This window comes from Notothenia rossii, assembly GCF_949606895.1.
Source record: "Notothenia rossii genome assembly, chromosome: 1".
Taxonomy (NCBI): Eukaryota; Metazoa; Chordata; class Actinopteri; order Perciformes; family Nototheniidae; genus Notothenia; species Notothenia rossii.
The window spans coordinates 58,057,312-58,084,831 of record NC_136912.1 but is presented as its reverse complement, the minus strand read 5'-3'; the positions used below and the strand labels follow the sequence as shown (position 1 = coordinate 58,084,831).

Sequence of the window (27,520 nt, the reverse complement as noted above, 5' to 3'; positions counted from 1 at the left end):
CTGCAGTCGCTTCAAAACTGAGGCTCTGGTGCCCTCTATCTTTGAGTCCAGGCGGCAAAACAACAATATTGATTAAATGTAAACTGATCAACTTTCTTGGTAATATCATGCATCTGGAGTCTTTTTATGACACATAAATCCATAAATCCATGACGGACATGAGAGGAGAGAAGAGATTATTCTGACAGCATAGATTTGTGTCTAACCTGACGCTCATATTGTAAGAGTTGCTGAATAATTCAGTGTGCACTGCATCAGTTCGACTTTTTATTTCCAACAGTGTCTACAGGTCACTTTCTTTGGAGAAAAACTGTTCCTTTGTTCTGCCTTTTTCTAACAGAGTTGTGGCATGTTGTGTCCACCTGGAGTTCTGTTGACCTTCTGCGAGGCAGCTACCTGGTTAAAGAAGTCCATTTTCAAGGCTGTTCTTGCTCAAATCAAAACTCCATTATAGATTTTACCTCCAGGGGAACCCAGGGCTCACAAGGTCCTTGGCAATTTTACCTGAGGAAGAAGCTAAAAGGATTCGAATCTCCGAGGACGGCTGAGGAGAGGGAGGGTGTGAGGACCGGAGTGAGGGTGGGAGACGCACCCCAGGACCCCAGCCCCTAATCTTTCTCTGCCAAGCAGGGAGCAAAGCAGAGCAAACATGGAGAATCAGAGATGGTTCAGTGGCACTGAACCCCGAACATCAGGGCCTGCAGAAGAGGAGCAGGAGGAAACCTTGAAACAAGAGAGGAGCTGTGCAGGGATTACCAGCTGAGACAGCTCCAGCTCCAGAAACAACAGCTTCCAATACATTTAACATATACGAAGAACAACAGCTCTCACACCACCCTAACTACACCAGAAATATGGGTGCAGACACGTCCAGTTCTGTCCCCCAAGGTACAAGTTACACTAATGTTCTCCGTCGGGACAAGTATCGGACCTCAATGCGCACCGTTTTGAGGACGAATATTTGTTCCAAAGCAGAAAAAGGGCACACATACAGTATCCATTTCTCCTTAACAGAAGGTTTAGGAGGAGCGTATGTAATACATTTTGATCAAATTAATGACTTTAGAAAGATTGTGCTTTAAATGAAACATTTTCAAATTAAATGCACTCAGCCCATAGACAGTAAGACACGTGTTCCTCAAAATGAAAAAGTATATATCAATGTGAAAAAAAGAAAAAGTGTCTGGAAAAAAAAGTTAACAAATTATATTTTGTTTTCAAAATATAAAGTAAACTAAATTGTTATGAAAGGATTAAATACATTCTTAAAATTATAATGATTTGTTTTTCTTTTGTGTAAAATTATAAATAAATCATATACCCTATATGGGCAAATTCTGTACCCCTATAAATTGTAGGGTTAGGGTTAGACCAAGGGTACACAGCTGAACCTCTGAGACCCCAGTGACCCGCCATCGTACCCCTAAAGGTACAAACCCCAATTTCCAAGAAGTTGGGATGTTGTGTAAATTGTAAATAAAAACAGAATTCAATGATTTGCAAATTCTTTTTGACCTATATTCAATTGAATACCTTCCATTGGTGAACAGGTCAATTGGAAACAGGTGATTGTATGATTGGGTATAAAAGGAGCATCGCCAAAAGCCTCAGTCTTTCACAAGCATGAATGGGGCAGGCTTCACCACTTTGTGAACAACTGTGAAACAGTTCAAGAACAACGTTTAATCAACATACAATTGCAAAGACTTCAGGGATTTCATCATCTACAGCCCATAATGTCATCAAAAGATTCAGAGAATCCGGAGAAATCTCTGCACTTAAAGAGCCTGTGACACGAGTTTCCCCCATCATCCAAACCCATCAATTTGAGTAAATATTGTCCCCTTGAAAACCATTACTGAACTGATTTTGGATATTTGTACTTTGATAAGCATTCATCTGCCCTTCAATGTTGACCATTTCCTGGATCTTCTCGGGGATTCTTCAAGTCCCGCCAAATTATGTGTGACGTCATTGCGGGCACAGCGCTCCAGCTGCACCGTTCAGGATCCCAGCATCTGCATGTAAACGCACGATGGCGCACACAGCAGTAAGCTCAGACAGTGATGACAGTTTAATTTTGAACGTGTCTGAGAGCTCATATGAGGCTGAAGGATCGGTTTATGTTGTGTCTGTTAGAAGTTTAGGAATTAGGTGCGTCAATATGGGCGATCATACGGTCATATAGCCAGTGGTGGACTCGTACTAAAAATCATCCCGGGACTCTCGACCGTCCCACTTCAGTACCGCTAGTAAATTGTCAACGGGGGGAGTGGGGGATGTGCTAGTGACTTATCCGACCGGCCCACTTCGGTACCGGCGCATCCGGATTCGTCCCGATGGCCAGTCCGCCACTGCACCCTGCCCAGCCCACGTAAACTGTCAACGGGGGGAGCCTCGCTGCGGGGAAACGGTGGACCTAGTGTCCTGATCGGAGTGGGAATAATAATAATAATAATAATAATAATAATAATAATAATAATAATAATAATAATAATAATAATAATAATAATAATAATCCGTTTAACACACGTTTAATCCATGTTGGTGTACTACAACTACAAAAAGCATCGGTTTGTTTTCTCATCAGGAAATGCAGACCGGCTCAAACAAACAATTTTTAAATCATCATCCTCACGATCATTTAATGTATCATATGTTCGCCGAATTGACATGAAAGCACTAATAAATGTAGTTTCATCCGCTTGAGTTTACAACTACAAAAATAATCAATTTGTTTTTATATCACATTCGACGGGAAGAAATTCAGCAGCTCTCACTACCCATTTTTAATCCTAATTTAATCATCATCGTCACCACGATCATTTATGTTTATGTTTGCCGAATTGATATGAAAGCACTGAAAAATATGAATATACTGTAGTCAACTTCATTCAAACGTTATTAACGTGCCTAAACACAGTAATTCACAATTCACCATTTCTACACTTTGTCCGTGTTTGGCTCTCTCGCCGCACAGTGAAGCATTCCTGCATTGACGTCACTTCCGGCTTCCCCCAAAACTTCAAAATGAGTCGAAGGAATTTCCCCGCGATGTTCGAAATTATTGATATTTATCGGAACGGTATCGCACCTTCTTTTTTAAACTGACGGTTCGAGATAATTAGTAGCCCAAGAATTGAGACACGGCCATTGTGTTCACCTGCTGCCCTTGTGTTTCTGCCTCCCCTGCCCAGCTGTGTCTTGTCCTGTGATTACCCTTCTGTGTAATTAGTCTTGTCTTCCCCTGTGCTCCATGACGGTTCGTTGTCTTTCCTGTCACCCTCTATGTTTTGTCTATCGGGTTTTGTCTGGATGCTACCTCGTGCTACCTGTTTATAGATTCATGGTTTTTGTTTTGTTTTTCATTGTCAACAGCTTTTTGTAATTAAAGCTCACCTTTTGTTACACTCTGAATCCCGCTTCTCCTCAAACTGCATTTGGGTCCTACCTTACCTCAAAACCCTGACATAGAGACGTGCCCAAGAACACTAGTTCAAGTCCAGTTTTGGATAGTCTGCCGTGGTTTCATTCCATTTCAAAGAGCTGTTTGACGCTCTGCGTAATCTTGGCACACTGCCACTCCAACATCCAATCACAGAGCTTGAGGACTAACCACTGGGTATGTCAAGCAAAGCGGATGTTGTAGTCCCAAACGATAGCTGAGGATTATGGGTAGTGTAGTGTCTTCGGCCATCCTAAACTCCGAAAAAACTATTTGTTTCTCCGAATCGAAGGTTAAAAACACAAAAGCGTTGTACACAATTTAAACCAATCGATGTTGTGTAATTAACAAGGAGAAACTGATGTTTTTTAGTGGATGAGTACTGCAGATATCACTGTAAAATCATTTGACAGTGAGGGGAATACTTCCGGTTTTATCAAGGCAACTTCGAGACCGGAAATACTGTTTTCACCCCGTGAGGGTTGACGCCAACTTTACATGGACAACTGTGTGTGTGTGTGTGTGTGTGTGTGTGTGTGTGTGTGTGTGTGTGTGTGTGTGTGTGTGTGTGTGTGTGTGTGTGTGTGTGTGTGTGTGTGTGTGTGTGTGTGTGTGTGTGTGTGTGTGTGTGTGTGTGTGTGTGTCAGTCTGTTTGGTGCGGTGTGGTGATGAGGTTAAAATGCCACAGCATGCTAGTTGAAACAGTGAACGATCGCTATTGTGTACTTGTACGCTTAGGGTGTAATGCTGGTATTATACAAAAATATTGTAGGAGCACAGAAACAGTGTTCACATTCTGCTTTTACAAACTTATTTTGGTTGGGCTTACCTTGCAAAGTAATGTAATAAGTGTCAAAGGAATGTTTTAATGTAAATATTAATGATAATATTGTAGTGTGTCCAAGTTAATAGTTATTTCAATTATCAGATGATGTGCACAGTGCATTTGTAAAGTTATTTAGAAAATGTTGTTGGTGGGAGTTAGGGAGAGACCGCCCCTTCCAGGTGTGTGTGTGCGTTTTCCGATGTGTGTGGAGGGAGTACGACACGGTAGGAGTTGTCTTCGAGTGAGGGGAAAAGTCATAATGAGTGTTATACTATATATTGGTTCTTTAAGGCGTGGCTGTGGCCGTCAATACCAGAAAATAAAGAGAACGTTTTCGACATTGAAGGCTCGTGATCTGTGATTTTGAATAGCGGTGAACGCTACAATATGAACAGGCTCGTGCTTGGCCTACTGGTATTGTTTGTTTATTTATTTTGAAAATTAACTAGCAACGCTGTGCTATCATATAGCAACTGCTAAACTACTGCAGCAAAAAAATCCTGGCGCCGCCCATGATCGCTACATATACAAGTGCGAGTTAAAACTCTACCAAAGCCAAAGCCATACACATCAACAACACCCAGAAACTCCGCCGGCTCCTCCGGGCCGAGCTCATCTGAGATGGACTGACGCAGAGTGGAAAAGTGTGCTGTGGTCTGATGAGTCCATGTTTCAAATTGTTTTTGGAAATCATGGACGTCATGTCCTCCGGGCCAAAGAGGAAAAGGACCATCCAGATTGTTATCAGCGCAAAGTTTAAAAGCCAGCACAAGTGATGGTATGGGGGGATGTTAGTGCCCATAGTATACTGGGCAACTTGCACATCTGTGAAGGCACCAGTAATGCTGAAAGGTACAGACAGGTTTTGGAGCAACATATGCTGCCATCGAAGCAATGTATCTTTCAGGGAAGTCCCTGCTTATTTCAGCAAGAGAATGCCAAGCCACATTCTGCACGTGTTTCAACAGCGTGGCTTCGGAGTAAAAGAGTGAGGGTACTAGACCGTCCTGCCTACAGTCCAGAGCTGTCTCCATTGAAGATGTGGGGCGCAATATGAAGCGCAAAATACGACAACTGACAACTGAAATCCTACATCAAACAAGAAAGGGAAAGAATTCCACCTACAAAGCTGCAACAATTTGTGTCCTCAGTTCCCAAACACTTATTGAGTGTGGTTAAAAGGAAAGGTGATGTAACACAGTGATGACATGCCCCTGTATAGGAACGTGTTGCAGGCATTACATTCAAAATTAGTGAATATTTGCACAAACAAACTAAATGTTATCAGTTTGAACATATATCTTGTCTTTGCAGTGTATTCAATTAAATAAGGATCGAAGAGGATTTTCAAATAATTTTATTTATATTTACGTTTTGGACACTTTATTGGAATTGGGGTTTGAACAAACCTTTATTTTCCGAGAGAAGGGATTACCAGGGGAGCCAGCTCCAGCTCTAGAAACAACAGCTTCCAATACATTTAACATATACGAAAGAACAACAGCACTCACACCATCCCTAACTATTTGTACTAACAAGACAGATGGAGGCCAAAGATGCAGACAGATCACATCAGGACATCTGTCACTTCATGGCAACAGCCTCCTTAATAAGTGACAAGGCTTCCTCACCCGTGGGCACAGGATGGGGGGAGGGTGGCTGTGCGAAGCAGCCGTCAAAGCGAACATGCAAACCGTGCCCTTGATTATCATCCTGGGCAGAGGACATCAAAGCGTTCCTGACACTAGGCTGTGCGGTAATTAGTGGACTTCACGAGGAGGGTTTCATCACCAAATGTTTTCAAAATACCCAACGTCTTAATTTGCAAGAGGGGGGTTGGTGGTTCATGTCGGGAGAGAATGATGCCCTACAGAAATAATTAAAACATAATTACAGCTCATCAGCTGTGCAAGTGCTCACAAAGTGCTGTCGCTGAAGATCCGCCGCGTCCTCCGGGCATCCAAAACTCTCTCACACCAAATAAATGCTCATGTCTTGTTAGCAGGGATACAGTCGAGGAGAAAAACACCCCTTTCAAATCAAGAAGAAGTCGGACAGGTGCACTGAAAAAACAGTCAAGTTGACTTTAATGAAATGTATTACGTCAACAGATTTCACACAACTGTATTAGGTTAGTTGGAAGCATTAATAATATGTTTAAATAAAAGATAGGTTCAACTTCATATTTTTGTTTTCAACTAACCCAATACAGTTGAAACCAATTTTAAGTTAACGTTTCAGTTTTTTCATTTTGATTCAAAAGTTGCTCAACACCTTTGACATCTGATACTAATACACTGGTAGCTATTTTATTCTACTAAAATACCAACAGTCAAAATTCAAGTTAGTTTTTCTGGCTGTTAAATGCACTGAGAAAAAACTGAAACATTGAGTTTAAATAAATGTATTACATCAACACATTTCACATAAATATATTAGGTTACTTGAAAGCAATAATATTAAGTTGAACTTAATATGTTTTACTTAATAATATTGATTTTAACTTACCTAATACAGTTATGTCGACTCTTTTCAGAGTTTGGTCAGTGTGGTGGGCTTATTATGCTCCATAAACACCTGCATTTGTTAAAAATATGTTGTGTGCCAAGGACTGCCCATCATGCCCAGCGGGTCGTTAGAACAATGAGTCGTCTCCCGGCTGATGTGTCAGACTCTGTGACACGCAGCCAGTCAACCTCTGAAATTTACTTCCTGTTAGCCGTGTCCCCAGGTCGCTGCTTCCATGATGACCACTTCATGCAAACATGGCTGGCAGTGCTGTCCTGTGAGGGGGGGGGGGGGGGGGGGGGCTGCACGCTGAGTGTTTGTGACGAGTGCTAAGGCCATCGTTTGATTCCATGGGAGTAATGAAGGCCGGACGGTAGGCGCCGTGTTTGCTCGCTCAACCTGATGGCCCGGTGTCAGGCCGCATACAGTCACTCCTCTCTGTGTTTACTCCCCCCAGCACAGAGCCCAGGGGTTGGGATTCAGAAAACATGTGTGTATGCCAGGCAGAACACAGGCTAACAGCATGCTAGGCTAACATTGGATGCCCACTAGTGGAGGTATAAGTGGAGTATGTAAGGTTAGACAGTTTGCGTTGGTTCCATCCATGGATATAAAATACATTAATAACATACACAACAATATATATTATAAAGTGAGTTTTGATTCAATATAGTTATATATATATATATATATATATATATATATATATATATATATATGTATATTACTGTATATTATTATATATATATTACTGCAATGGTTTCAGACACTTCTCATTAACAAATATGTAAACCTTGTTTTAGTTGAATTCTACTCAAACCGTTACTTTAACGCTTTCAATTGTAGCCGTTCCAAACTGTTCCCAGAGCGCTTGAAGTTAGTTTATAAGTAAATTAAACATATTTTAAACTCTGTCTCATACAGCAAAGCTAAATGTGGTGGGGAAAGACACAACCAAACACAAATGTCATCAGCCACCATTTGTCCATGTTAATCCCGTCATGTCACCCTATGCACTGAGCTCTTTTTTTTTTTGTCTCATCTGTCATTTCCCACTTCACTATTTCAGCGGTCTCTCCTCAAGCTTTCTTAATGTGCCCAGAGGTGTTCCTCAAGGTTCGGTCTTGTGCTAGCACTGTTGCCCTTGCATTTGAACGTCTGCAGTCTGCTTCTGACACTTTTCAGTCACATCTGTTCCACCTTAGGTTGGTGTTAAATTCAGTTAAGACAAAAGTCATGTTGTTTTCCAATAAGAAAAAGTGACTGTTCTTCCCTGCATCATGTCTGAACAGCATAACCCCATTGAAACTGTTAACACCTACAGATACTTAGGCATCACTATAGATGAAAATCTCTGCTTCAGAGCACATAATGAAAATCTCTTAAGGAAATTGAAATTAAAACTGGGATTCTTTTTTAGAAATAAGGCCTGCTGCTCCACAAGTGCGAGGAAACGGCTTGTAGCTTCCACATTTTTGCTGCTCTTGGACTACGGGGATGTTGTGTACATGAACGCCTCATCTCACTCCCTTCATCTGATACCCCCATGGTAGACGCTGTCTACCATGGGGCTCTGAGGTTCATAACCAACTGTAAACCCCTCACACACCATTGCACGCTGTACTCTTTAGTCAACTGGACATCATTATCAATGTGTAGATCACTGCACTGGTACAAACTCATATATACCGCTATGCTTGGACTGCTGCCCCTCTACATTTCCACTTACATATCACACAATACTCATACTCTGCCCTCCCCACCTGGAACATACTTCAGCAGGAACTTAAGCTGACCAGTTTGATACTCATCACGGATTTTAAACACATTTTAAAAAAGCTGCAGAAATCATCTGTGGGTGTTTGCATCTGCTATATCTAACTAATGTATATGGATTTCAATTACTACTTTTTTTACGATGTTGTATTTTAGTGTTGCCTCTGTGTTTAGTGTCCTGTCTGTCTGTAACTGTTACGGTGGGTGAAAAAAGCAGGACCCAAATTCAGATTACACTGATATTGCCTTTATTTCAAGGATAAAATAATAACTTGAACAAAACAGAACACTCACCGGTGAACTCAGTCACAAACAAAAGACGAACCCACACTGAACACAGGAAGAGACAAGACTAAATACAGGGAGGGGTAATCACAAGACGAGAAACAGCCGGGCAGGGGTGGAGAAACACAAGGGCGACAGGTGAACACAATCAGACAATTAGACACACCAGGGAAATTAATGACAGGGGAAAAACACAGGAAGAAGGACCAGACAATATACAAGAGGAAAACATGACAGGGAGAACAGCAAAACAAGACATACAAAACGTAATATAACACAATAATCGTAACAGAACCCCCCCCTCAAGGGACGGATTCCAGACGTCCCTAAAACCCCCCCCACAAAAGTCCAACCTCAAGCAGGGTTGGTGGAGGGGGTCCGGAAGACGGGATTTTTGGCTGACAGCCCAGGAGCACAGCGGAAGACCCGGAAGGGATCTCGGGCGGACAGCCCGGGGGCAAGGCAGAAGCCGAGAAGGGGGACTCGGGTGGACGGCCCGGGAGCAAAGCAGAGTCCAAGGTGGGGGGCTCAGGCGGACGGCCCGGGGGCAAGGCAGAGTCCATGGTGGGGCGAAGGCCACAGCGGGCGAATTCAGGGGGCCGAGCATGAGGGCGAAGGCAGCGGCAGGAAGAGTCAGGGGGCCGGGCCCGAGGGCGAGGACCGCGGCAGCAAGAGTCAGGGGGCTGGGCCCGAGGGCAAAGACCGCGGCACTCAGGGGGCCGGGCTCAAGGGCGAAGACCGCGGCTCTCAGGGGGCCGGGCTCGAGGGCGAGGACCGTGGCAGGAAGAGTTAGGGGGCCGGGCCCGAGGGCGAAGACCGCGGCACTCAGGGGGCCGGGCTCAAGGGCAAACACCGTGGCTCTCAGGGGGCCGGGCTCGAGGGCGAAGACCAGACAGCTCCAGAGGCCGGGCAGGACCCGGTGTTGGCCGAACAGGAACCGGAGCCGGTGGGACAGGCTTCGGCAGGATCCCCCACGGAAGAGGACCAGGAGTTGGCAGGACCCCCGGCGAGACAGGTGATGGCGGGGCCTCCAACGGAACAGGACAAGGGGTTGGCAGGACCCCCGGCAGAAGAGTTGTCGGCGGGACCCACAGAGGGACAGGACATAGGATTGGCAGGACCCCCAGCAGAACCTCCAAAAGCACAGGACATAGGGTTGGCAGGACCCCTGGCAGAGGAGTAGTCGGCGGGACCCCCAACGGGACAGGAAATAGGGTTGGCAGGACCCCCGGCAGGAGAGTAGTCGGCGGGACCTCCAATGGCACAGGACATAGAGTTGGCAGGACCCCCTGCAGAAGAGTAGTCAGCGAGACCGCCAACGGGACAGGACATAGGATTGGTAGGACCCCCGGCAGGAGAGTAGTCGGCGGGACCTGTAGTGGCAATTTCTTATGTTACTTTATATGGTAAAACCAAATGATTATATTATGCTTAGAAATTGTATTGGAGCAACTCGATCTGTTGTACCACAACGTAGCATCCCGCCAAGGTCGTACCTGGAGGATGCGGCCCTCCCTATGAGAGCATTGTAAGATAACAGTTTTCTAAAGAAAGTCTTATCTTTATTACTTCCTGCACAGCAACAGTCCTCTATAAAACACACACACACATTATACCCTGTGTGCACTCCTGCAGACTACTCTATACTCTGTGAGACATGTACCTTTGAAGCGCTTCAAATAAAGAACCAACGAAAGACAACGCTGCCTGCTTTCACCAGTTTATTATTGATTACTCTCATTTGTACATCTTTACAGTATTGACGATTTAAAATATCCACAACAAATTGGTGTCAGAAGTGGGATCTCTGAAAGCTCCATCGGGGACACCCAGGGACGCTGGTGGTTGGCCGCCGGGATCCTCGGATTCTCCTCTACCTCGACAGAAAGTGTTACGGGACGAGAGGACCAGCGCCTGAGTGAAACTGATTGACTTCACGAGATCCAACGAACTAAATTCCTCTAAAATATCTGGTGAGATGTACAAATTCTAATTGTTTAAAAGTAAAAGTTAAATAACCTCCATGACATTTATTAAGCGGGTTGCTCAAAAGTAGGATATTTGGTATATCCGTAGGATATTTGGTATATCCGTCGTAAAAGGTTTTACGATCAGTTTTTACGATCAGTTTTTGTGTGATTTGTACTGAGGAACAAATATCACATCACCGACGGTTGAAAAATAGTGTTTTGGTAACACGGGGTGTTTTGGTAACACTTAAAGACTTTCTCCATGGAGACAAAGCAAAGTAAGGGGGCAGAGCCTCCTGAGGGCCCAATTGTAGATGTCATGCGAGCAAAATATGGTGAAAGCAGTCGGTCTAAATGAAATATATGGACGGAAATGTTCGGATTTCCAAAGGGAGGATCTTTGAGTAAATTAAGAATCAAAGACCTAAAGGACAAATTACAAGAGTGTGAAGATGGAATGAGAAAGAAGAGTACAATTAAAGTAAAAGAGTTGGAAAAGATAGAAAGTCACAGAAAGTGGTTAAAATACTGGGAGGGTGAAGCAGAATGCCGTGAAAGGAGGCAGTTGGCCTCGGCAATAAAGAAAATAAAGGTGGATGATGAAAGTGAAGGAAAAAGGGAAAATAAATGTTGTCCGAAATCAGACAATCCATTCCACCAGACATCAACTTCTCTGTATCCGTCTCTTACAGGTACGAGGGACCCTCTCCTCGACCACGGATTTCCGTTCCACCCTCAGGTCCATCCACCTCCCCTGGCGTATCGAGACCCAAACCATCTGGACGCCGGTGCCATGGGTGGGGATCCAGCAGAGGCAGAAAAACGACAAACGCCGCGACCGAAAAGACAAGGCCCAACTGACCATGGTCCAAGCCGTTACAACCGCCTGGTCACACCAACCCCAAGGAGACGGCCGTGGCAGGGGGGGCCAAAGAGGCAGGGGAGGTGTCCGAGGCCGTGGAGGTTTCAGAGGAAAAGGCAGAGGAAGAGGAGGCAACTACACTGGCAATAATGGTGCTTGTTTCCACTGCGGTGAAATGGATCACTTTATCGCTGAATGTCCGAAGAACACCCAAAAGAAAGAAACCCAATCTGCTCAAAACAATGACAATTCTTCAAACTTACATCGTCCGCGGGAGGAGGTGGAGGAAGAGGAGGGAATTCGGTCGAGTGAGACGGGACCTCTGCCTGCAGCATCAAAACAGGGAAGTGCCACACACTAGGGGTTTCACCAACTAATCGACTAGTCGACTAGTCGACTACCTTTACCACTAGTCGGCGCTGTAGGCCCTAGTCAACTAGTCGTGAAAAAAATTGAGGTAAACGAGGTGCTGCAAAATGCTCCAAAACACGTCCGACATTCTTATGTATGGCAGTACTTCAACGAAGATGTAACCAACTCCACAGTGAAGTGTCAGTTGTGTACAGCTGTAATGAAGTACAATACAAATGCATCTGCTATGCGCAACCATCTGAAGATGAGACACCCGCTGCCGACAGCTAGCACTAGCAGTAATGCTAGCACCAGTGAGCAACGGACCGGCGTCAGCACTGAACAGAGGCAAACGAACAGCAAGAAAACACGGGTCAACAGTGATGCGGATGATGAGCTACGGGATTACTGCCAGCGGACACCGCATATCCCCACAATGGATAATCCACTGGAGTGGTGGGCAGAAAACTTGCACCGCTTCCCCCGCTTTCGAGGAGCTACCTGGCTATTCCAGCCACAAGCACCCCGAGTGAGAGGGTTTTTTCCCTGGCAGGCAACACTGTCACCCGAAAGCGGTCAAGCCTCCTTCCCTCACATGTCGATGCGTTGGTGTTCAAACCAAACCAAAAATATGGAAAGGTGGACGTTATCGTGGAGGACAGCGAATAAAGTGTTGCGCACTGGATTTACGTGGCATTTATGTAAACAAGAGTTTTTTGCTGTCGATTTTGGTGAGTCCAGTTACTGTTTGTTATTTACTCAGCCATGTAACACAAATTAAAAGGCAGTGTTTAATGTTACTGTATGAGTTCCAATATAAAATACAGTTGTACACCTCTCTTTGTGTGTCTTTATTATGACGTAACAACTAGTCGACTAGTCGACTACTATTTTGAAAAATGTGTCGACTAGTAAATATTGGTAGTTGTGAAACCCCTACCACACACACACACACATCGTGCAAGCTATTGATACATTAGAAAAATTAGAAAACAGGCCTGTGGTTAAAGAGGGTAGATATTTGAAATATGACACTGAAACAGCATTTAAGAAATTTCCCACACTAACTCTGGCTATCATGGGTGTTGATGTTACATTTTTGGTTGATTCTGGGGCTACACATTCTGTAGTAAAACTGGCAGATTTGCCAAATTGTAAATTTAGTGGTAGATTTATCCACTCAATAGGAGCTGCTGGTGTGACTGTAAAGGAGAAGTTTTCTGTACGAATTCAGTGTAGAGATAACGGTGATGCCAGCCATCCATTTCCCACATCAGTAAAACACAGTTTTCTTCTGTCATCTGTCTGCCCTATACATTTATTGGGCAGAGATCTGATCCTCCGGTTTGGCCTTGATCTCATTTCTACAAATGAGGGTCTAAAAGTCAGACGACCATCTCCTATGATGGTCCAAAAGCTCTCATTTGACGAAGAATTATTGTATGTGTATCAATGGCTGGCAACATTTCCTGATTCTCAGAAACTGTTGCGTTTGGCCCGTCAGCGTGTCTCCTCACTGGCTGTGTTTATGGAAGCTCCTCATTTGAATTGCACTGCTAGTGTTTCTGATGATAAATGCAAATACTATGATGAACAGTTTCTGTTGGAATGTGTGAATGATGAAATCATGCTTAAAACGATGTATTGGAGCTCGCTGCGCAGCGCTATTTCTGTCACACTCACACCCGCACAACACCAGCTGTATCAAATCCCAGGGGAGGTCCCACACATTTCACTAGCAAGGGGGCCCACTGATAAATGGAGGGATTTGGGTCCATTCGTTAAAGATTGGGAATCTATTACTGATTGGACAGCCACACACACACCTCAGATCATGTACTCTATGTCACATGATGTGTTTAAGTACGATGTCAACTGTAATGTACACGCGCTGCGTACTCTGGCTCTGATTGGGGATGATTCTGTTAACCCTGTGCCAGGCCCAGGGGAGCCTGTGTTTTCAGGATACTCTCATATTTCTGAGCTTCCTGCCGCGCTAAAAGATGTGCCTCCGACACTCTGGGCAGCTCACAAATATGATGTTGGTCTAATCCGGGCAGCTCACAAATATGATGTTGGTCTAATCCGTTCTGCCGAACCTATTGTTATCTACCTACCGCCCAAACCAACCCCAGTACCCATTAAAGCGTGAAGCTGTTGATGGCATCCGGCCAGTTTTTACCTCTCTGCTTAAACAAGGGGTCATTGTTCCATGTAATGATTCTCCGGTACGCACTCCAGTGTTTCCTGTTAAAAGGATCCGGGACAAACCTCCTGACGAATGGAGATTTGTGCAGGATTTACGAGCTGTAAATGAAGCCGTACATGCACGTGCACCGCTCTTTCCAAATCCTTATCTCATTCTCTCTCAGGTTCCAGCCTCTGCAGCATTTTTCACTGTTGTAGACCTCTCAAATGCATCTTTCAGTGTCCCTGTACACAAAGACAGTCAATATTGGTTCGCATTTGAATATGAGGGTAAGCCATACACATTCACACATTTGTGTCAAGGCTACTGCGAATCTCCCACTGTGTACAACCAAGCATTGTGTACAAGTTTGGCCTCCCTACAAGTTTCCAAAAGCACCGCTCTCATACAATATGTTGATGACCTCATGATTTGCGCACCCACAGCAGAACAGTGTGAAGCTGATACCATTTCCTTGTTACAACACCTCGCAGCTGAGGGCCACAAGGCCAGTTTGTATAAACTTCAGTATGTGCAAAAGTTACATTTCTGGGTCACATCATTTCAGGAGAGGGAAAAACACTTTCAGATAAGCGTATTGCATCATTGGCTGCTCTGCCAAAACCTGTCACTAAGCGACAGATGATGTCATTTTTGGGTATGTGTTCATACTGCAGGTCATTCATTCCTAACTATTCTCCGCTCGAACAGCCACTCCGTACAATCACGCATGTCACCGGTTTGAAACCTGCGGATCGCCTTATATGGACGCCAGAAGCCGACGAAGCCTTCATTAACATGAAGCTGGCTCTCCAATCCCCTCCAACGCTAGGTCTGCCTGATCCTACCAAGCCTTTTACACAGGCAGTAGATGAACGCGATGGGTGTATGACCTCAGTTCCCCTTCAAGATCATGGGGGAAAACAGAGGCCTGTTGCCTATTTTTCCTCCAAGCTACACCCTGTAGCTGCTGGCCTGCCTAAATGTCTCCGTGCAGTTGCTACAGCTGAAAAAGCTCTCAACTCCTCACGTGACATTGTAGGTTATGCACCTTTAACACTGTTGGTTCCACATGCTGTTTCTCTCATTCTCTGTGAACAGAGAACATCACACCTCTCTGCTGCACGTTATCTTAGGTTTCACACATGCCTGTTAGACATGCCTAATGTTGAAGTCAAACGCTGTACCACTCTGAACCCAGCATCTCTTATGCCTCTCCCAGAAGACGGTGACGAACACGACTGTGCTGCCGAGCTTCTTATTGTATGTACTCCCAGACCTGACTTAAAAGATGTACCCCTGACCAACCCTGAGCTCTTTTTGTATGTTGATGGGTCCGCCTCACGCGACCCTGTGGGCACTAATCGGGTGGGTTTCTCTGTTGTTTCAGATTCTGCTGTCCTCTGTTCCGGACCACTCCCATGCCACCTCTCAGCACAAGCAGCAGAGCTCGTAGCACTCACTGAGGCCTGCACTTTTGCAAAAGGCAAATTTGTAAATATCTACACTGACTCACGTTATGCCTTCGGGGTAGTACACGATTTTGGGGCTATCTGGAAGTGTAGACAATTCCTGAAATCTGACGGTAAGCCAGTGCTTAACCATGTCCTAGTTGCAGGCTTATTGGACGCCATTCTGCTCCCGTCTGAGGTCGCAGTATGTAAATGTGCTGCACACACCAGCAACACCGACCCCGTTTCATTAGGAAATGCTGCTGCTGACTCAGCTGCAAAGGCAGCCGCCCTGATTCCTCTCACACCACACGCACACTCGTTTGTTAACATCCCTGTTTCCTCCATCACTGACAATATGTCGTCACTAACTGCCATGCAGCAGTTAGCTCCTCCAACAGAAAAAGCACAGTGAAAAACTGCTGGTGCTACCTTTGACCCCACCTCCAGCATCTGGGTTGGTCCAAATTCCAATCCATGTCTCCCGAGGCATTTTTTCTCACATTTTGCTAAATTGACACATGGGTTGGATCATGTGTCAAAAGGGGGGATGTTAGAGGCTATCAATCAACATTGGTTCACAAGGGGATTCACAGTAACAGCTCAAAAGCATTGTGAAGCATGCTTAATTTGCATTACGCAAAATTCTGGTAGACCGGTAAAGGTTACAGGAACAGGTGCACACCCACCCCCAACTAGACCATTTGAGCACCTAATGCTGGATTTCATCGAACTTAGTCCATCCGAGGGTAAGAAACACTGTCTTGTAATGGTTGACATGTGGTCCAAATGGGTTGAAGCATTTCCGGTAAACGCACAGACAGCAAATGCTGTGGCTAAACCTTTACTAAGGGAAATTATTCCTAGATGGGGGATACCAAGCAAGATCTCTAGCGACAATGGTTCACATTTTGCTAATGAGGCCATTGCACAGATAGGAGAATACCTTGGCATGGACATCAGAAAGCATTGTGCTTACCATCCACAGAGTGGTGGTGCGGTGGAAAGAGAGAACGGTACAATCAAAAACAAGCTAGCAAAATGCTGCGCAGACACAGGTTTATCCTGGACACAAGCCCTGCCCATTGTGCTGATGTACATGAGGATGCGGAAATGAACACGGAGTCAACTCAGCCCGTTTGAGATCCTTTTTGCAGCTCCTCCACATATTGGGATCAAGGCGCCAGGATGTTCTCTCCACTCCACAACTTTGTGTGAGGATGCTATGTTGTCATATTGTGTTAACCTGTCATCCAATTTAGCAGATATCAGACGCCAGGTAGCGGCAGCTCTACCTACCCCTGCTACTGGTCCACTCCACCGTATCCAACCAGGCGACTTTGTGCTGGTCAATGACTTCCGGAGAAAGAGCTGAACAGCCGTTGGCAAGGTCCCTACCAGGTGCTTCCCGTCACCCAGACAGCGGTCAAGGTCGCCGAGAGAGCCACGTGGGTCCACGCCAGCCACTGCAAAGCTGTCATCTCCGCCCCAGTCTAGCCGGTCCAGTAGAAACAGACGACGACAAGTGACGTGCCAAGTCACCACCAGCACCACACACGCAGCACATACACCCTAGTACCACACACAAGACTCATGGGCGACGGCCAGCTGTGCTTTTTCATATGCCTCTGGTTCCTCGTCTGTGCCGTCATGGTGTGGGGTTTAATTGACATGGTCATGAAGGCACGGGCTCAGTCAGACTAGACACATCCACGAAGCAGACGACGACACCAACATAAACTTTGTGCCTGATCGCTGGCGAGTGATTGAAGATGGAACCCCTTGTACAAGAATTGGCTAACGCCCACCTGGAAAGACGACAACGCAACCGTGAGCAATGCAGAAACTGTTGGAGGGTCTGGACACTAGTAGAGTGGATCCTTTGCATATTCCTTATGGGTTTGGTGTTTGCCATAATCCTATACTTCATGTATCCATGGTTAGTACACAACCCTCTAATCAAAGTCAAAGTAGCAAAAAGGTACGTTGGGGAATCCGGGAGAACCGTATGGTCAAAGGGGCTTATCAAAGCAGGGATTGGTAACATTACTCTGGGAGAAGGGGAAGATAGCACAGTGCAGTTAGACCCATGTAACTACTTCCCTTTCCCCGACCCTATGAAGCTGGGGCGGGCAGACGTTTACATCTGCTATGTAATAGATGGCACTTACACTAGTACCCACTGTTCCGGAGGATGGGCTTTGGTTTTATGGACCACCTCACGCAAGGACTGGGGTTATACCTTATGGGCCGACAAAACAAAAATCAAAAGGAGACTATCTATCTCTAAAGTCAACTCATCAAGTCCCGCCGTCCTACTACAACTACAGAAGGCCAAAATATCAGACAGGGGCTATTACGTTGTTTGCGCGTATGTATCTGGCAAAGACCCATGCGGCGCGTTTTATATAGACATCACCCCCAAAAACGACACCCCTAAAGCCAAACCTCTAACACAAGTTCTAACATCAATAGGCACATCAACCGTTCTGAAACATGACCCTTCCGTAGGTAACAGCATTGACGACTTAAAAGACAACGTTTGGAAAACTAGTAATAGACTAGACGGTTTACGTATGGTGGCACACTCTAAGGTCATTTCTGCAGGCTGCAGGGCAAAACGGTTCGTGTTATACATGCACCCTTTTCCCCCAGGACTCATCAATGGCATTACCTGTTCGCCCAGGACCCCTAAACAACACAGAACAGCTGTGTGCCTTTATGGCCCTGACCGGGTCCACCAGAGGGTTGAATAAATGGTATTTTGCAAACGCCTCTCTTCCAGCACCATGTGAGCACATGGCGAACGCCACACTGCGCGCAATAAACTCCACCGAGATGATGACTAACTCCTTCGAATTGTACGACCCGGTGGCACGCGTTCACCCCAGCCATCTAGAAAACCTTACCCATAGTCTCTGCATTAGTAGAAGGAAAAACCGCATAGGCTTACACCTTGGCACAACCACGGGTTGCACTCGTATCATAAAAAACACATGCGGCGCTGAAAAATTCAATCTCACAGACTGTCTAGTAAAAGGATTTTCCCGATAGAATCAATTCGTCCCAAGCATTCCCTAATGTCACGCATACCTCTCTTTTCCTAGCATGGCCTACCGATGCTGGGGCAGGGGCTCCGCAAGACTATGTGTGGCTGTGCGGAAACAAATTGTATCAAGTCTTAGCACCCTTTTGGACGGGCACGTGCACCTTAGTGGATTTGACTCCAGCAATCACCGTTCTCGACTCATTGATGCATACCACACACCACTATCCAGAATTCAGACATCCCGACCACCATAGGGCTAAGAGGGCCACAATGACATCTCAGGGCGAGAAGGGTTTCAGCGGGGCGTTCCCCTGGTGGGGCTCCGTGAATAACGCTCATAATATAGACAAAATACACACACGATTGGAAAACCTCACTTTCGAAGTGACTCAAGGTTTTCAGGCGCTGAATCCGTTTATGGTAGCAACTAGAAATATGCTAATGCAACATCAATTTAATCTAGATATCCTGTTTGCCTCAAGGGGGGGCCTATGTCACGTTATTGGAGACTCTTGTTGCACATACATTCCAGACATATCAGAGAACATGACTCGCACCATAAAACACCTTAACGCACTTCTGGCAGACATGAAGGCTGACGATGTGGACTACGACCCTGTAGGCTGGGACTGGTGGTCCTGGCTCACATCGGGAGGGTGGGAAGGTTGGCTGGCCAGAATAGTCACGCCATTCCTCACCATCATAGCCTTGCTCCTCTGTTGTACATGCTGTGTAGTTCCCCTCATGAAGAAATGTTTTTCTAGTATGATCTCCTCTGCATTCATACAATACACTGCTCTACCTCAAACCATTGACAATGTTACGACCAACCCAGATTCAGCCCCATCTGATTCCAACACTGAAGAGTCAGACACTGAACTGTAAAATTGTGTGTAAAATTGCAATTCCCTCTTTTCAGTATTCTTTTGCTTTCTACATACGGAGTCTGTCCTCCACAAAAACAGCCACTTTCCATGATATGTTTATGATGTGTTTACTTAAACCAGCGATGGAATGTATTCATTGATGTGTTATATCAGTCTATCCTGTCATTTGTTTTATTTTCTTGATTGATCAAATATGATCAAAAGGGGGGGAATGTAGTGGCAATTTCTTATGTTACTTTATATGGTAAAACCAAATGATTATATTATGCTTAGAAATTGTATTGGAGCAACTCGACCTGTTGTACCACAACGTAGCATCCCGCCAAGGTCGTACCTGGAGGATGCGGCCCTCCCTATGAGAGCATTGTAAGATAACAGTTTTCTAAAGAAAGTCTTATCTTTATTACTTCCTGCACAGCAACAGTCCTCTATAAAACACACACACACATTATACCCTGTGTGCACTCCTGCAGACTACTCTATACTCTGTGAGACATGTACCTTTGAAGCACTTCAAATAAAGAACCAACGAAAGACAACGCTGCCTGCTTTCACCAGTTTATTATTGATTACTCTCATTTGTACATCTTTACAGTATTGACGAGTTTAAAATATCCACAACAGACCTCCAACGGGACTGGACATTGAGCTGGCAGGACCCCCAGCGGAACCTCCAACGGAACAGGACATAGGATTGGCAGGACCCCCGGCAGAAGAGTAGTCGGCGGGACCCCCAACGGGACAGGACATGGAGTTGGCTGGACCCCCGACAGGAGAGTAGTCGGCAGGACCCCCAACGGGACAGGACATAGGGTTGGTAGGGACTAGAGAAGGGACTAGAGAAGGGACTAGAGAAGGGACTTGAGATGGGACTAGAGTTGGTACTTGAGTTAATGATTCAAACATGTACACACTACACACACTTTATATTAATAAACAGTATATCATGTATATCCTGCATGGGCGTTGCAGCCATTATGGTGGGACAAGTCCCCCCCACCTTTTAAAATGATTAGTTTAGACACCCCCACTTTTACTATGCGGAAAGTCCGTGAATCGGTCTATCGGCTCGCCTCTCTCTGTAAAGTGCTATGTCAGTGCTTCATTATCAAATCCATTCCACTTGCTTATTGTGAGAATGCCCAAATCAAGGAAATTCCGTACCATGTTTTCACTGCTACTTTGTACCAAGGCAGATTCTCAAAGCCTTACACATGAGCCGTACACATGCTGCGTGTTTTGCGTAGCTGTGTCTATAGTTGTAAAATGGTGCGCGCCACAGTTTCCCCGCTGCGAGGCTCCGGTGCTAACGGCCCGTCTACACTACAGGCATCAAAAAATCTTGAAGCTGGGCGTGTCTGAAGCTTGGCGATTTTTTGCGAGCAACGCGACCAACAACCAATCACATGAATCTCCCCGACATACAAAGCAATAGCAATGTTAAAACGAAGTAAACTGGATATAAACTCTCCAAACAGGCGAAAAACCTACCAGTTTCACCCACTGTCTCTGTCACCTCCCTCCATGCCTGGTTCCTCCGGTTTGTATCCCAGTAAATAGTTCAGGTCGTAAAGAACCGGGTGATTTGCTACCGTAATATCTCGTTTGGAATATGAGGAAATTAACTGCGGTCTGGCTCTCCCAGCTTGCACGCGGTTTGATTGGCTGCGCTTGCACTGGCGGGATTTGCATAAACGGGATTTGATTGGCTGATGCCAAGCATCGAGCCTCAAAAGTTGAACATTGTTCAACTCAAAAGTTGAACATTGTTCAACTTTTGATGCCGATAGATGCTCGTGATGCTTGCAAAGCCATGCCATGCTCCCCACAATGCAGTTCGGCGAAGATTAAAAATCTTCTACGTCACCCTATTCAAGTGAATGGGCGAAGTGTTGAAAGCATTTTTCAATGCCTGTAGTGTAGACGGGCCGTAACAGTTCACGAGCGTGCTCCACTAGCATATAAGGCGCTGTTATTAAAGAGGTGGAGGGAGAGTCCTCTCCTGTCAGACTGAGAGGCTGATAACTACAGCTCAGTGAGGTAAAGGACTCTCTGAGTGTTTGAGAGGGGTCTGCCTGCAGGCCTGCACTCTCAGGACAGTTCCGGTGTAGGCTGCACTATCAGGACACCTGCACTGTCAGTACAGGAAGTGACGAACACGTTTTTTCCCCGCCCCCCGAAAGACTCGTTTGATGGAAGTTTTCAAATCACAATGGAGACTCATCACGGATGTGGTGAGTCCGCCCACCATGCACTTTGGGTCGGCCTTGGTCAAGCCCTTTTGACCCCCCCCAGCCTGGTTCTCGTAAAAGTTGACTTAGCCATTTTTCGCTCAAATGACACCATGGAGGAATTAACGGGAGTTGACAGGGGAATCTGCCCGCCTCACGAGTGCCTATTTTCGGACACTTTTTTTCACTTTTCCCCCTATTTTCCCCGGTTTTATTATTTATTTATTTTTTGGCTATTTCACCCGGTTTCTACTGGGGACACTGCCCGGTCTCGGGTGTCCCCCCACGGCCTGTGTCCATTTTTATATATAGGCTATATCTATATATACAGTACATATGTATATAATAAGTGTCAGTACGATTTTATTTTGTATTTGCGTGCATTTCCTGTTCGGAAAGTGGAGCTGCGGTATGGGCTCAGAACATTCTCATAATACACACATGCAAACAGAAGGATTCACACTTGTATTTCATGATCCGCAAAAGGATTCACACTTGTATTTCCGGATCCACACTTGTGTTTTTCAATGCACACACAAATGTGTTCCGTTTCATATACATGTAAATAAAATCCAAACACAGAAAAAAGTTTTACATGTGTATTTTTGATCCACACATATTTGTTTTCCGTTTAAATCCTCTGAGCCTGCAAACACAAACCGCTTTCTGTGCATGGATCGCTGTGCATTCGTGTGTGGGTTTTTTGAGACTCCCCTGACGCTCACCCGATTCGTACTTGTAATTTCTCTCATCTATAGCCAATCAGATGTCTCCTCCAGTCTAATCCAATCACATGAGCGCGCCCCCATGAGGGTAGGATTTATTGCGTTCATGACGTATCGCTTCATATACGCATTTTGCGCAGTCCGGTCAGCTCGCTAAACAGAGGGCGGAGCTTCAGGTGATCATGCAGAGCTGCTTCTCTCCGTCATACTCAGCAGCTGATCTGGGGGGTATACTACGAAGCAGGATTTTCGCTTAGCCGGCTAACTTCAGGGAAAACTCTGGATTTCCGGTCCTACGAAGCTGGTTCTTTTTTTAGCAGGCTAGATCTCCATGGTAACTTATGCTTCGCGGCTAACCTGCCCCGGAGCAGTTTAGGTTGCAGGCTAAGAGCTCAACTCAGTGAAAGCACTGCCTGCTGATCAATCAGAGCTCAGTGTACAGAGTTTAAAGCGATCAAGTCATATTACAGGAAAAAAGGAAATACAGAGAAGCTGCCGTTGCAGGAAAGATAGCCGGCAAAAATCACCGACTGTGTGAACGTGAACATTAATAGAATATCACCTCCCATCTTCAGAGCAATCTGACTATTATAACATTAGCGTTAAGAAAGCTTACTTACATATCTGCCACAACATAAGTAACCGGATCAGAGTAACATTAAGTACAGTACAGTCCGCGGCATATCACATCATCATAATGTATCATATATTTCCTTATCTGAGCAGCTGAGCCGTATCTGGCCGTGCAACACTTACAGTGTCACATACTGTATGCAGAAGTATTATTTTAAGCAACACATTAAGTTGACGAAACACTCGAGTCAAATGTAATTAAAGTCAGATCGTGTCTTAGATGGGGCAGTGATATCATAAACCTGTTAATGTACGTATTCAAACACGTTTTCTTTTACCAGCTGTATTCACCTTGTAGACCTGTGCAGCTATGTGGCTTTTATCCTGGATAAAGTGTTTAAGTCATGGATGTTTAAAGTTTAACTTCTTCATATTTTACTAATATTAAAGTTCACTTTTCATTCAGGAAGTATGACGCTGCACTGTCAGTACGCTTCTCCATGTTTGTGATTGGTCGAATGCTCCAAATACCACCCCTTTCATGTGAACGCGCACCTACTAGACAGGGCACGGCTGGCTTGAGCGATCCACTTGATAACCTGCGTCGTAGTACCGTTTAGCGAGAGCGCGTATGTTTTGGATTAGGCCAACCGGCTAACTCAAATATACCCAGGTTAGGTTGAACCAGCTTCGTAGTACAGGCCTCTGATCTCTCTCTCGCGTCCGGTTATACTTCACTCGCGTTTATGTCCATATCGATCAGATCCAGCTCTCCTGATCGGCCATAGAGAGTACCGATCAAAGTATTTAGGGAATATCGGCCAATAATGACCGGCGGGGCTCCCCCCCGTTGACAGTTCACTGTCTAGCACTGGCTTCGTAGTGCACTGATCGATACAAGCTAACCTGTAGCTGCTCCCTCCACACTCACAACAACTTCATACAGACATAAATAAAGCACCTGTATTCCAACCCAGTCTCATGGCATTTCTGGTAATGTGTTTCGTGCCTGCAGCACGTCTTTTTCTCCGGTCGGGTCGTGGAAGACCGGAAGCTGTATGGTTCATAAAAACATGTTCTTACTCAATATCAAGCCACAATTATTGCTTTTATTTTAAATCGTATAATTTCTGACTTTTGTTTCCTTTTCTCTGAGGAAAATAAATGGGGCTCAGAGCCTCAGAACACTGAAATCTGTATTTTTTAAATCTTTTTTTCCTTCTAATTTGTTATTCTTTTCAAAATAACACACTGTTATTTACTCACCAATAACACACAATTATCCTTGCTTTTATTTATTGGTTTAATTCCATAATCTCGGGCTTTGTTGGCGTCCTTCAGGAACTGAATTTCAAAATAAAAATAATCGGAAACAGACGTAGGCATTTCGAGCGCTTACCCAAGATCCTCAGCTGTGGTTTAAGCTCGCTGATTGGATGTTTTAGCCGCAATGCATGCTGGGATTTGGTGTTTATATGATATGAAATCCGGAAAACATTTTAAAAGAATAAAATAATACTTAATTCCGAGTGTTCTTGCTTTTCTCTTTGAAAGTCATCACATAACGGCATTGTAATATACGTTCCGGCTGCATTACATATTACAGATCTGCCGTAGTTCTGTATTTATAGAGCCCTGATGAGAAGACCTTTGGAAAAACTGGAAGAAATGCCGCCGAAACTGAATACTTAACGTGGATCATAAATATATCAACAATTAAACAACATCTTCAATTTCTCTTCACACAATACGTCTCCTTGCAGTATCAACCTTAATTCGGCTCACTTTTATATTTGATCTAATTCGTAGATAGGTTATATTTACACCATAACGGTGCACAGCTGATATAAAAGGACTTTGATTTTCTTTGAATATAAGAATGTAAATACTGAGTCTGAAATAGTATAGCAATATGCTATAACATTATGTGAAAACATGTATAAAACTACACATCTTCAGATGTTGTACATACATAAGTGTCCTACACTGGTAATACAAAGTTATTATAGCTGTGTGTACCTTGTGTGCACCGCCTAGTGGTTAAAGCACGTTATTGAATTATTGTTTTTATGTGTTATATTTGATTTAAAAAATATTAAGAGTACATACTTTCATAGGGGGAAAGTAGAAGGTCTGTGATTGAAATATAGAATATAAAAAATCAAGAAGATATTGTAAGTGATCTCTACAATAAAACAGTTTAGTGCCAGATGTACAAAGATATTAATAGGAGGATGTGCAAAACATTAAACATTTAAACATTAAATAATACTTTAGATTAAGGTCCTCTTTTAAATAAGAATTTTTTTTTGGGTGTATCTACAGATAAATATTAAACCTGACAAAGTACTTAACGTCTAATATATTGCTTTCCTGCAATGTTAACTATGTTGAAGCACTTATTTTAACTGATATTATACATATGAATTATACTCTTATGTATGTAGATAGTATAATGTGCAGAATATGACAGTTTAATGGTGGAGGTACAAACCCATGTTGATAGATGTCTTGTCTTTTGTTCCATTTCAAACAGCTGTTTGACGCTCGGCGTAACCTTGGCGCACTGCCACTCCAACATCCAATCCCAGCGCTTGAAGATTAATCACGGGGACTGTAGTCCTAAACGATAGCTGGGGATTATGGGTAGTGTAGTGTCTTCGGCCATCCTAAACTCCTAGAGGCCTACGTCTGTTTCCGGTTATTTTTATTTTGAAATTCAGTTCCTGAAGGACACCAAAAAAGCCAGAGATTATGGAATTAAACCAATAAATAAGAGCAAGGATAATTGTGTGTTATTGGTGAGTAAATAACAGTGTGTTATTTTGAAAAGAATAACAAATTAGAAGGAAAAAAAGATTTAAAAATACAGATTTCAGTATTCTGAGGCTCTGAGCCCCATTTATTTTCCTCACAGACGGAAACAAAAGTCAGAAATTATAAGATTTAAAATAAAAGCAATAATTGTGGCTTGATATTGAGTAAGAACATGTTTTTATGAACCACACAGCTTCCGGTCTTCCAGGACCCGACCGGAGAAAAAGACGTGCTGCAGGTACGAAACACATTACCAGTAGAAATACATTGCTTTTAAAATCGTGCTGTGCAACACGAAAAAAAGGAGAAAATCGTGTTGGTGAACACGAATCAATAGATTAAAAATCGTGTTGGTGAACACGAAATGCCATGAGACTGGGTTGTGTATTCGCCATACAGGAAACACACATTTAAAACGGTTTTGCCTGCCGTTTTTGTCTACACAAATATATTATATTTATATTCATCAATGGTTTGGAAAGTGGCGCTGCACCTTAATAATATAAAGGCTTGTATTTGCATGCATTTCCTGTTCGGAAAGTGGCAATGTACTGAGTGGAGGGTTGCGTTCGGATAGTTTAAAAATCAGCTCCTAAGTTCTAACCCTATCTCCTATTCCTTGACCTCTGAGTGAAACGTTGTTTAAAATGCTTAATAAGCACCGTAACTTTCATGATATAATTTCTCCATCATAATCGTTTGTGTCCGTGAACGACCGACTGTTGTGTGACGTCAAATGCTGCGGCTGCAAGGCATTGTGGGGCAGCATTTTCTCCTCTCCTTTCGGTAAGGGAGGTCCAGTGGTTCCTAAGCTAAAGGAGGTTATAAAGGAAGTTTGAAACCTCCTTTCCTACCATTCTAGACTCTAGAGAATTCGAACGGCACTTATCATGGCTGCCACTGAGGGACTTCCGGGTCATTTCACTCGGTTAGGAAGGTTCCTAAACTAAATGGACTATTCGAACGCAACCAAGGTGTCCTGAGATTAGCGCCTGCAGGCAGGCTCCATGGGCCTGTCAGCTCTGGACAGTGCAAAATGCGTACATGAAGAAATACCCTTGTGGGGGCGCGCTCATGTGATTGGCTTAGAATTGAGGAGACATCTGATATGCTATAGATAGGAAAAATTACAAGTACGAATCGGGTGAGCGTCAGGGGAGTCTCAAAAAACCCACACACGAATGCACAGCGATCCGTGCACAGAAAGCGGTTTGTGTTTGCAGGTTCAGGGGATTTAAATGGAAAACAAATATGTTAGGATCAAAAATACATATGTAAAACCTTTTTCAGTATTTTTTGTTCCGTTTCATGTATATGAAACGGAACACATTTGTGTGGGCATTGAAAAACACAAGTGTGGATCCGGAAATACAAGTGTGAATCCTTTTGCAGATCATGAAATACAAGTGTGAATCCTTCTGTGTGCGTGTGTGTATTATGAGACTGTTCTGAGCCCATACTGCGGCTGTACTGATAGTAACTACAAAACAAGGTGTCCGTATATATCTATATATATATATCTATATATATATATCTATATATATATATATATATATATATATATATATATATATAT

At 44.3% G+C, this 27,520-nt stretch overlaps 1 protein-coding gene across 1 annotated transcript; it reads right to left on the bottom strand.

The window, feature by feature from the left end:
• Positions 1-9,701: 9,701 nt before the first annotated feature.
• Positions 9,702-25,637, bottom strand: LOC307019269 (uncharacterized protein; the record flags this gene model as incomplete). The annotated part of the gene is made up of 2 exons (XM_079650024.1): positions 25,622-25,637; positions 9,702-10,213 (listed from the first exon to the last, which is right to left on the bottom strand). Exons 1-2 carry the CDS (start codon positions 25,623-25,625, stop codon positions 9,702-9,704), a joined length of 516 nt encoding a protein of 171 aa, XP_079506150.1. The 5' UTR covers positions 25,626-25,637.
• Positions 25,638-27,520: the final 1,883 nt, after the last annotated feature.